Source organism: Lactuca saligna, chromosome 7, assembly GCF_052625555.1.
Source record: "Lactuca saligna cultivar CGN05327 chromosome 7, ASM5262555v1, whole genome shotgun sequence".
Lineage (NCBI taxonomy): Eukaryota > Viridiplantae > Streptophyta > Magnoliopsida > Asterales > Asteraceae > Lactuca > Lactuca saligna.
The window spans coordinates 61903676-61916144 of record NC_136423.1 but is presented as its reverse complement, the minus strand read 5'-3'; the positions used below and the strand labels follow the sequence as shown (position 1 = coordinate 61916144).

The 12469-nt window shown below is 34.6% G+C and overlaps 1 protein-coding gene across 1 annotated transcript; it reads right to left on the bottom strand.

Annotated features, from left to right (window-relative positions):
• Positions 1 to 704: 704 nt before the first annotated feature.
• Positions 705 to 1448, bottom strand: LOC145005096 (putative germin-like protein 2-2). The gene is made up of 2 exons (XM_078964144.1): positions 1334 to 1448; positions 705 to 1240 (listed from the first exon to the last, which is right to left on the bottom strand). The coding sequence occupies exons 1-2, from the start codon at positions 1446 to 1448 to the stop codon at positions 705 to 707; spliced, it is 651 nt and encodes a 216-aa protein (XP_078820270.1).
• Between the last annotated feature and the right edge of the window lie 11021 nt (positions 1449 to 12469).

The window sequence follows — 12469 nt, the reverse complement described above, 5'->3', positions numbered from 1 at the left end:
AATGACATTGCACAAAAATCACTTTAGTGAGCAATCCGGGACAAAACCAATAGTTAATTGTATTACATTGTCATTTTCCATTTTTGGGAAAAACGACACACTTGAGAAAATGAATGGAATATATAAATTTGGAAAAAATTTGTTAAAAGTTTAGGACACCCATAAATATGTAGATTAGAAGATTAAGCTCCAAAGGAAACAGTAATTTGAAAAGTGCGATTGATTTTGAGATTTTCTGAAGTCTGATATACCTTTCAGCCACCAGACCTGATATCAGGTTTTCAGTGAGCCTGATCAGCCATTTCAAGGAATTCCCCAAACACAATCCAACAAGATATCCAATTTATTGATTATCATATACCCTTACCACACTCATAGTCCCTAACTTAATAATGACATATTTTCTAGATTTTACTGGTTATACAACCCTTTTTGCATCCGGGTGTGATTTAAGACTGTAAATTCCGCATCTACAGCCTAGAGGTAATATTTGGTTGTCACTAGCTAATAAAAACTATTAAATATAACCATTATCATGTCAAACCAACATAATAAGTAAAGTACACCATACAAACTTGAAAAGACAATTGCACACAAATAAATTTGAAAGATACCTTCAAAAGAAGCCTATGAATGAAATCAAATGATTAATTACACGAACATCGACTGCAGTAAACGTTTTGTAATTGTAACTTTTTGTAACTTTAGAACTTGGCTTGTAGCTGATCCACCACACTCTTATCCACTTGGAATGCCCTGGCGAGGATATCCCATGGAATTGAAGGATTTGCACCGAAAACAGCATTTCCAATTGTTATTGCACCTGGGTTTTGACTGCTTAATGCAGCAATAACAACCGCATTTCCATTACCCACATTCCGCTGGAAATGAACAAGTCCCACAGGGAACACGAAAACATCACCCTTTTGCAACACCTTGGTGATAAAGCGGTTATCAGGATTAGAAGTGACAAATCCAACTTGTAGGGTCCCTTCAAGAACTGTAAGAATCTCTGTGGCTCTTGGGTGGGTGTGAGGAGGATTAAGTCCCCATGGTGCATAGTCAATCCGAACCATTGAGATGCCTAAAGTGTTTAGCCCTGGTAACTGAGTCGCAAAGACTGGGGTCACCTTTGATCCCAATTGGTTTGATGTGTTACCCCTCAGGTGTAGCCCACTGAAGAAGAAATCAGCTGCTTGAACTTGCATTGGGTTCTTGCATGTTACACCATTTACTTTGACTGCACGTTAAAGACAATATTTATTTTGTTAAAAATAAAAGGTAAATGTAATTAAAGGAGCACATCAGATGTGTAACAATGAGTAGACAATACCTGAGCTGTTGGGGTCGGCTACACAAAAATCTTGGAGGGGGCTTGGCTCGTAGGCTAAGGCAAGGTAGTTAAAAGTAAGTGCTACAACACTCAATAGAACGAGTTTGTTCCACATTTCTTTTAATAATAAGAATAACAGCAACACAAAGATATAAGAATGTGAGCTCTAGGAAATAGAAACAATGGAGAGGGTATTTATTGGTGAATGAATCTGCTTTGTGGTTCCATATATATAAGGCTGATTTGCATGGTTCTTGATTTTGTTCTTTACTGTGTCTTTCCGCATCCAATGAAAAATAATCTATCTATTAGAATTGCCGTCTAACACGTAAAAACACCATTAGGCCCCACTACAATATGAATAGATGGTAGATCACTTTGGATTATAAGGAATTGGTCAGCCGGCTTTTTAGCTGCTTTTATTCCTTTATGTTGCCAAGAATTGGTCGCATCAGTTCAGAAATATTAAAAAGCTAAATTGCGTACCATGTTCGTTTTAAGTGCTAATTTTACAAATTAATAACACTCGGCATGAGAGTGATTATCATATGTGTCTACACTACAAAAAATGTTGGCATTAGCGGCGACATGTAACGTTACATGTCGCCGCTAATGCCAACATTTCTTGTAGTGTAGACACATATGATAATCACTCAAATGCCTTGCGTCGCCGCTAATGCCAACCTAATAGCGATCTGCATCAAACGAACGCTGTCCGTCCAATTTGTTTTCAATCGAAGGGTCGTAAAGGAACGAAAAAATGCGCTGATTTTTCCCCCCAGGGTGTCGCCGCTAATACCAAGGCGTTGCCGCTATTGCCCGTCGCCGCTAAAGGCCTTCCCAGATAACCCCCATCAACTTCCTTTTCTCATTTGTGTCGTTCCTTTCAGCATCTCTCACTGAAAACCGGCGATGGACTTTGAGGACCGGAGACGCAAGCGACGGCCAAACACCAGCCACTCCTGTCGCCACAAAACTGGCACACCGCCGACCACCTCCATTATCGGCGACGTAGAGGTAATCACTGGCGACCTATAGCTCTAATTCCGAATTTTTGACATTGATGGTCGAATTCCTCCCTATTTATTATTATTATTATTATTATTTTTTTGTTTTGGTGCTAATTTGGGTGGTAAATGGGTAGTATTCTTCAATTTTGTTGTGTGATTATTCAATTTTTTTTTGTGTGATTGTCTTTGGATTGATGGATATGGAAGTGTTTATGCATTTTGTGGGATTATATATGTTTTTTTTTTTTTTATTGTTTTTTTATTATTTTTTTTTCCAGATTTGTGGGAAGGGAAGTGTTTATGCATTATGTATATGTTTTTTTATTTATGTTTATACCACATCAACTTAAAAATGAAATTTGGCATGAAATTTAAATTGGATATTGAAATTGGATGTATATATACATTTGTATGAAATTAAAATTAGATGTAGGCATTTGTTTGAAATTGGATGTATACATTTGTTTGAAATTATATGTTTAATTGTATGAAATTGGAATATGCAAGTTGTATTATATGTCTAAAATGAACTGAAAATTGGAATTGAATGTATTCTATACATGTATGATTATGTGATATTTAGGATTTATAATTTGGCTTGATTAGGTTATTAATAGAAACTTACTTCTAGTAATGTATTGTATATGGTTTTAAAGTGCTTAATTTTGTTAGTGATTTAATGTTGGTCATTACAATTTTAGCTTAATTAGGTTAATTATTGTTTTCATTTTTTAAAAAGATCAATAGAAAAATAGTAAACTAATTGTAAAATCAAATTAAATTAGTTTTAAAATCAAGTTAATATTAATATTAAAATAAAATTAGTTCAAAAAAGTAAACTAATAACAAAAAAGAAAGTATTAAATTAATTAGAAAATCCAAATAAGTTACCTGTAGAATCAAATTAAATTAATTATAAAATCAAATTAATATTAATATTAAAATATAATAAAACTTGTTATAAAATCAAATTAAATTAATGTTAAAAAACTAATAAAAAAAAAAGAAAATATTAACTTAATTATAAAATTATATTAAGTTAAAATTTAAATCAAGGTGCTTAATTTTGTTAGTGACTTAATGTTGGTCATTACGACTTTAGCTTAATTAGGTTATTAACAGCAACGTACTATTAGTAATTTTAATTTAATTATAGATAAAAATTAAATTAATTTTTAAAAAATCAATAAAAAATAATAAATTAATTGTAAAATTAAATTAAATTAGTTTTAAAATCAAGTTAATATTAATATTAAAATAAAAAAAATTATTTTTAAAAAATTAAACTAATAATAAAAATAAAAATATTAAATTAATTAGAAAATCAAAATAAGTTACCATTAGAATCGAATTAAATTAATTATAAAATCAAATTAAATTAATGTTAAAAAAAAAACTAATAACGAAAAAGAAAATATTGAATTAATTATAAAATAAAACTAATTTAATTTTAAAACCAAAGTGCTTAATTTTGTTAGTGACTTAATATTGGTCATTACAACTTTAGCTTAATTAAGTTAATAATTGCAACATTCTTCTAGTAATTTTAATTTAAATATAGAATAAAATTAAATTAATTTTAAAAAAATCAACAAAAAGAAAATATTAAATTAATTGTAATATCAAATTAAATTAGTTTTAAAATCAAGTTATATTAATGTTAAAATAAAACAAATTAGTTAAAAAAATAAACTAATAACAAAAAAGAAAATATTAAATTAATTAGAAAATCAAAATAAGTTACCTTTAGAATCAAATTAAATTAATTAGAAAATTAAATTAATATTAATATTAAAATAAAATAAATTAGTTATAAAATCAAATTAAATTAATGTTAAAAGAAACACTAGTAACAGAAAAGAAAATACTAAATTAATTATAAAACAAAATTAAGTTATTATTATTATTATTATTATTATTATTATTATTATTATTATTATTATTATTATTTTGAGTTTAGCTATTTTTAATTTAATTTAATTTAATTATCATCGTACAACAAGTGAGATGGCAAACGGGCAACAAACTGTGCCGCTACGCCTTTTTGTATAGCAAAACTCAATCTTTTAAAGACTACATTCATAGAACTAGGGATATATCATTGCAATGCATGATCCGTTGTACTCTATTAAGAAGCTCTACTGCATCCGGTGCGAGGAAACTAAACGTATCAAACTCAAACGGTATGATTGTATGAACATATGTTGATTTTCCATGCACGATTTCTCATGTTTATTGACTTTGCCTGTAGCAACTTTTAAAGCAGTTAGTCCTGCCGTGAAACCCCCCGACCTCAAGCCCACGAAAGGGGATACCCTGTAAGGTCCACACATGCAACTTTAGCTTAATTTTAAAATCAAAGTGCTTAATTTTGTTAGTGACTTAATATTGATCATTACAACTTTAGCTTAATTAGGTTATTAACATCAACGTATTTCTAGTAATTTTAATTTAATTATAGAATAAAATTAAATTAATTTTAAAAAAATGAATAAAAATAAAATATTAAATTAATTGTAAAATCAAATTATGATGTTATAATTAACAAAAAGCAATAAAAATAAAAATATTAATAAAAGCCGGACTACTAACAAAAATCATACTAGAAATAACTCTTGTGTTTGAATACTTTTTGAATCATCGACTTTATGAATACTCTATTTGATTTTTGCTTCCCTTACAGTAATCCATAAACGCTAAACTATGTTTCAGTTGCATCTTGTTTATTGATAAAAGTTGGACTGCTAATCCACATCGTCAATCTCCGAGTTCCAGCTAGGACTCTTTTGTCCATAAATCCATGTTACACCTAGAATGTAAAGGTGAAACCAGGTGTCCATGTGAGCAATGTGATAATCGTTACATCATGGATCCGAAAGCAATGAGACGTCATGTTCATATATACGGTTTCAGTCGGTCATACGAAACGTGGATATATCACGTTGAACCTTTAATTCCTCCGATTGTAGATGTCATGTCTCCAGGTGACGAGATGGCTAATGTTATTGATGATGTTATGTGGGAGTTGAGAGACAATGATACCAACATCGATGAAGGAACCTCGAACACAAGTCATTGCAAATTTGTACCATTTGTAAAGAGAGCCGGTGGATTGATAAAAACACCAAGGGTAAGAAGGTGGCTTATAAGGTGTTACAGTACTTTCTAATGACCCCTAGACTACGACGTTTGTATTGTTCAAGGTAGACTTCCAAAAATATGATATGGCATAGTACTGGGAGATCAGAAGATGGTGTGATACGTCATCCCGTTGATAGAGAGTCTTTGAAATTGTTTGATGTAGATTACCCTAACTTCTCGAGTGAACCTCGCAACATACGTATAGGGCTGGCAGTTGATGGCTATAATCCATTTGGTAACATGTGTAATCTGCATAGCGTGTGGCCTGTCTTACTCACCACATACAATCTGCCACAATTAGGGTTTCAATCTGAACCTAGTACGCATAGCGTACACTATGGTACGCCCGACATACAGGGTAGCCTCCGCGTCAAGAACACACTCATGAGTACGCGCAACGTACTCAATTGCCATAAAATATTTCAAGGACTAAATTTGACAACTTAGGGAATGAAGGAGGACCAAGGGGATATACTTGATTTCGGGATGTTACATCATATTTCATTACGAGGTGTTGTGGGCCATGAGAAACTCACCTGAAGTCCTTTGAAATGTTATGTATGTCGTTCGCCATATCTCGCTCTACCTAAATATCATTAAAAGGATAAACATCAGAGGGGAAGATGGATTAGTTACTGTTTTGTTCAAGAAATTGATCAATGACTTCTCAAAACAAAAATTAACTTGGATCGTTATCTGGCCTCCTCATTTAACCAATGACTGAAAGCTTCCCTATGCTCATTCTCCAGCCATGCTTGTATTTTCATGGGATGTTTATTTTTAAGATGTATCTGGTGTCGCCTATGCGTACATTGATGAACATTAAATTTTGAATTGTTGAATATCAAACCAGTAGACACGCAAGAAAACCGACAAATAATATTGAGAATTATATATCGATTAATTGCGAATAAAACAAATCCATATATTTATATGGATAAAATGAGTAAATGGGTTAAGCCAAAAGTCCCGGCTTAATGTATTAAGACCCCAACATACTTTATGCATGTATATATACATCATTGTGTTAATGTATTATATATTGCTATCCATATATTTTATATATGGGATTAATGTATTATATAGTTATCCAGTCTAAGTGTTTATAATTAATTAACATACTTTTACATGTATACATATTAAGTGATGAATTCAGTAATGTATTAATGAATTAAGCTCTTAATCTGGATTGTATAAATAAATGCATAACTAATCAAACAAATAATGAATATACAATTAGTAATATACTTACTCGATATACAGATACACTTCAGGTGTATTTTGCAGTATAAAGAAATGTGCTATGCGGAAGAGTTCTAGACAAACTTCAGAGTGATATGAAGCTTCAATAATATCAAGCTTTCCAACAATTCCAACAAATCCAACAACAACAATTCCAGCCACAACCATCACAACCCCCTCATTCGTTAGATTTTGTTTTGGAAACTCAACCTTTACTGCTACCTCAACCTAAAAAGAGGAAAAAAACCGGCCCGACCAACACCACCCAAGAAAGGGTCCCATGGACAAAAGATGAAGAAGAAAAGCTCGTCGAGGCATGGATTTTGGCTTCCCAAGACCGATTGATGTCGATAGTCAAACGTTCGGTTGTTTTTGGGAGAAAGTTCGCTCGGTGTTTTATGAGTTAACGGGAAGTGAAAGTCGAAATCCCAATCAAATTAGCTCCAAGTGGCGCAATATTCGACTCAAATGTAATGGATTTGGAGGAATTTACAACAACCTTCTAAACATATGAAAAAGCGGATCAAATGATTTTGATGTTTTCAAGGCGACTTTGGACCAATTCGAAAAAACAATGGCAACCCGCAAAGCTTTTCCGTATGTGAAACCTTGGCTAAAGTTGAAAGATGCTCCGAAATGGAAAGAGCAAACGTAAGGAAGTTCACAATCTTCCGATTAAAAATGTTAAAGAAACCTTGACGGAACATCTCAACAATCGGATGGCCGAACACATTTTGACATAAACGACGAACCGCTCGATCTTGAAGACGAGCAACCTCTACGTTGGCCCGTTGGAAGAAATAAAGCAAAATAAAACGGCTTCAACGTCTTCGGGATCTAGTGTTATAGATCAATTTGGAGAGAAATTTGATCGTTATATGCACGTTCAAGGAATGAAGGTGGAGTTTTGAGTCGGGTAGAACAAAAAATGATAGAAACACAATCGGTGATTCAAATAAAAACCGATATGGAAACCTTGAAAATGAAAGCGGACGAACTCGAAGACGAAGGTTTGGAGCTATTTCTTGCGATGAAGGAGTCCATTCAAGTCCAATGTAGGAATAGGGGATAGTTTTTTAGTTAAACTTGGTAATTTTAGTTTATTTATTTCTAATGTTATTTTTTTATTTTAATCAATGCAATTTTTATTTCTAATGTTATTTTTTTTTTATTTTAGTTAATGTAATTTTTATTTCTAATGTTATTTTTATTTTTATTTTTTTAATTAATGAAATTTGGTATTTTAAATTAATGAAAACTAGTATCTAAAAAAATCATATGATTTTTATGTATTTTTTATTTAAATTTAATTAAAAAAATGAGGTGGAGTGGTGTGCTTAGTGGTAGGTATCACATGGTTAATGGTAGGAAGCGTGGTGATGATGTGGCACCCACCACTATAGTGGTTAATGGTGGGTATAACGGATGGTTTAAGTAGTAAAAAGTAAAATAAAGAACTGACATGAGGACATGCCCGCCGTTAAGGTTATTTGGAATGACTTGAGAAAGAGCAAATGCATGAGAAGTATGAGGCTGCTGCAACTGTTTTGGATATTGATTATCATTCTTTGCAAAAAAATGATTATATGATTACAATAGAATCATTCATAATAATTGTATAAAATAAGTTAGAAAGCTGTTGAGAGACTACCTGTGTCCTTCTGTAATGTTGTTTATGTCCAATCATAATTTTCTCAAAATGAGATTTCAGTGTATCCTCTTCCATTGGTCCTGTAACCATTGAAATAATTGTCTTGCACTGCCCTGTATAAACATCCAAAAACCAACAATCATACTCATACATATATATTAACATGTGTATTTTATACATAAAAAAGAAAAGAAATTGAATATTGCCTCTGGAATGTCGGGTAAAGTAGAGGGATAAGGTTGGGAGTTCCCTGAATCTTCAGCACTATCAGCCCCATCACTAGTATTTTGATCCATTAATATTTTATGCCGCTCTTTGCATTCTTTTGACTTGCGAAAAATGCACTGCACATACATGTAACAAACCAACCTTTTTAATATAAAAAACTTTAAGAAAAATTAAAAAGTTCTTCGAATATGATACTTACCTTGAACAGCATCATGAAGATACCATACAGATGTTGGGGTTGAAACACACTTTTATTCAGAACTAGAACAAAAGAGAAGAGCTTATACGCTCAATATTACAAGAAAAAGAAACAACCCTCTAATACTCACTCTAAGTATTACTCACTACACTCTCTGTTTTTGTGGTGCCTTACAACTCAGATTACAACTTCTATTTATACTAAAGCTAGCCACTATAAGTACTGTGGCAATTTATTGTGTTCATCGTATGAAATAAAGAGGCTGCCATTTCTAGTTGTTATTGTCAACAAAGGAGGCATTCATTTGTCAACTAAAGAGGATGGTGCAGCTACTCATGGCAGGTTCACACCCAAGTAGGTTTACACTCACATTTTCCCCCTTAAACCGAACTTGGCTCGAGATTCGTCACTCCGATCATGTTTCGCATTTCACCATGTATCACGTATGCTAAAGCTTTTGTAAAGATGTCCGCCCGTTGATCCTTCGAGTTGACATATTCTACTATAATTTGCCCACGTTCAACACATTCCCGTATGAAGTGATAACGAATGTCAATGTGTTTGCTTCGTCCATGAAACACAGGATTTTTCATCAATGCGATTGCTGACTTGTTATCAACATATAAGGTGATAGGCATGATATGATGTCCCGTGAGCTCCTTCACGAGATTAGCAAGCCAAATGGCTTGACATGCTGCTGTTGTAGCTGCCATGAACTCGGCTTCACACGTGGACAAAGCAACAGTCTTTTGCTTTTGGGATTGCCAAGTTATCAAGTTCCTTCCTAGATAGAAAATCATTCCACTTGTGCTCTTGCTATCAACAGGGTCACCTCCAAGATCACTATCGGTAAAACCAACCAAATCTTCAATTTCATGACCTCTTCCATAATTGATTCCATAATCAACTGTTCCTTTCACATACCGTAAGATGTGTTTCACAACTTAGAAGTGCAAAACGGTCGGTTCCTCCATGAAACAACTTGCAATTCCAACTGAAAATGACAAGTCCGGTCGAGTGTGAGTCAAGTACCTCAAACAACCTACCACTCGCCTATATTCAGTTGGATCAACTTTTTCATCATCTTCATCCTTTTTAACCTTCAACTTAGGTTCCATTGGTGACATTGTCGGATTGCAATCCAGCAACCCAAATTGCTCTAAAATCTTCTTTGCATAAGCTGTTTGTCGCAAAGATATTCCCCACTTCTTTTGCGAAACTTCAATTCCAAGGTAGTAAGAAAGTAATCCCAAGTCACTCATTTCGAATTCTTTCTTCATTTGTTCTTTGATTTCGACAACGTCGTTAGTGCTCGATCCGGTAATGATCAGGTCATCAACATAGACACGAACAATAAGAATTTTGTCTTTTGAGTTCCTTTTGTAAACAGCTGGGTCTTGTGAACTTTTTGTAAAACCAAGCCTTTTTAAGCTTTTATCCAAACGAATGTTCGAAGCTCGAGGAGCTTGTCGTAGACCATAAAGAGCTTTATGAAGCTTGAACACCTTATGACTGTTTGCTCTATCAACATAACCTTTTGGTTGGGTGACATAAACCTCCTCTTTGAGATCTCCATTGAGAAAAGCTGACTTGACATCGAGATGGTGGACAACCCACCCATGTTGAGCTGCTAAGGCAAGAATGAGTCTTACGGTGTCAAGTCGTGCTACAGGTGCAAAAACTTCATCAAAGTCGACTCCTTCCTTTTGTACAAATCCTTTTGCTACAAGTCGAGCTTTATGCTTCACCACTTTTCCCAAGTTGTCTTTCTTCACTTTAAACACCAATTTCAAACCGATTGCTTTGTTTCCGGGTGGCAAATTGGTAAGTTGCCATGTCTTGTTCTTCTCGATTGCATCCAACTCTGCTTGCATAGCCTCCTGCCATGCTTTAGAGGTTATTGCCTCTTTAAAATTCAAGGGTTGATCTGCTGCAATAATCAACAATTCTCCGAGTTCAAGGAACACATTTTCGCCTTCAAAATAGATATCGGTTAATGGACGTAATCCCCTTGGCCCAATCTCACTAGAAGGGCTTTCCATATGGGGCGAGGTTGAAGAAAACGGGGCTGAGACAGGAGTTTGTGGGGCCGGTTCAGACTCGTCAAATTCAGCATATGGTTGTCCAGCTTGGATAGCATCGATTCTTGGACTGTTTGGTTGTTCCGGGTTGATTTCGGGGTCATTTTGAGGTGTTTCGAGGTGTATTTGGGGTTGTGGTTCAATTATGGTAAAGGTCTTAGGAGTCGCCATCTCTTCTTCTTTGTTTTTGTACCAATTCCATTCTTCTTTTTCGTCAAAAACAACATCGCGACTAACTCGCAACTTTCGGTCTTGCGGATCAAACAAATGGTTGCCTTTAGTTCCATCTTCCACACCAAAATACACCATCTTTTTACTTCGATCATCAAGTTTCTTCAAGTGACCACCTACAAGCTTAGCAAAAGCAACACAACCAAAAACTTTTAGATGTTCAAGGTTAGGCTTTTTGCCAAACCATGTTTCATAAGGTGTCTTGTCGGGAAGTGCTTTTGTTGGCAGGCGGTTGAGAAGATAAATTGTATGTCTAACCGCTTCTCCCCAAAACTCTCCCGGGACATTTCTACCTTTGAGCAGACTTCTTGCCATGTCCATAACGGTTCAATTTCGCCTTTCTACAACTCCGTTCTGTTGAGGCGAATATGGTGTTGTAAGATGCCTTTGAATACCATTTTCTTCACAAAATAATGAGAATTCTTTTGAAGTGAATTCTCCCCCTCGGTCCGTTCGAAGTATCTTTATTTGATAACCTGAATTCTTTTCAACCATCAACTTGAACCGTTTGAAAGCGCTCAAGGCTTGAGACTTCTCTGATAGCATGTAAACCCACATCCACCGGCTAAAATCATCTACTAAAAGGAGAAAATATTTACTCCCTCCAACAGATGTAGGTGTGATCGGACCACATAAGTCCGCATGAACAAGTTGTAGAGGTTTTTGAGCCCGAAAAACTGCATGATCCGGGAAAGGAATTCGGGTTTGTTTGGAAAGAACGCACCCTTCACATACTTGGTTTGGGTGCTCAATCTTTGGGACTCCGATTGCCATATTCTTTTCGGACAACTTCTTTAAGGCGGGAAAGTTAACATGACCGAGTCTAGAATGCCATATCCAATCTGGTTCGTCTTTTGTTGCTAAAAGACAAGTCGGTCTACCAGTCCTTAAAGGAGTTTTATATAACCGGTTTGGGGATCGTTTAACTCTCAAAAGTAGAGTTTTGTTTCTATCAAACAATGTCAGATCCGAGCCATCCATTATGACCCGACTCCCTTCCTCCGTCATTTGTCCAAGACTAATAATATTGTTTTTTAGACTTGGAATGAAATATACCTCATTAAGGATTCTTTGGTCACCATTTTTGCTATCGATTAAAATCGACCCTTTTCCTAAAATAGTGACGGACGAACCATCCCCAAATTTCACGTGACCCGTAACGTGCTCATCTAGTTCGCGAAACTTTGAGCGGTCTCCAGTCATGTGATTGCTAGCACCGTTGTCGAGATACCATACCTCGGACACGACTCGACTTTCTCCAGATGTAAGAAGATTAACACAAATCTTTTCTCTTAGAGACACCTTTTTGTTTGCATATTCTTGTGTGGCTACCATCATCAAAATAGGCTCTTC

What these genes read in the sequence shown, in the direction of transcription:
- LOC145005096 (XM_078964144.1), bottom strand. Translation starts at nt 1,448, where the DNA reads ATGTGGAACAAACTCGTTCTATTGAGTGTTGTAGCACTTACTTTTAAC. An exon ending in AGCCGACCCCAACAGCTCAG is followed by an intron (nt 1,241 to 1,333) that starts GTATTGTCTACT and finishes TTTAACGTGCAG; the next exon opens with TCAAAGTAAATGGTGTAACA.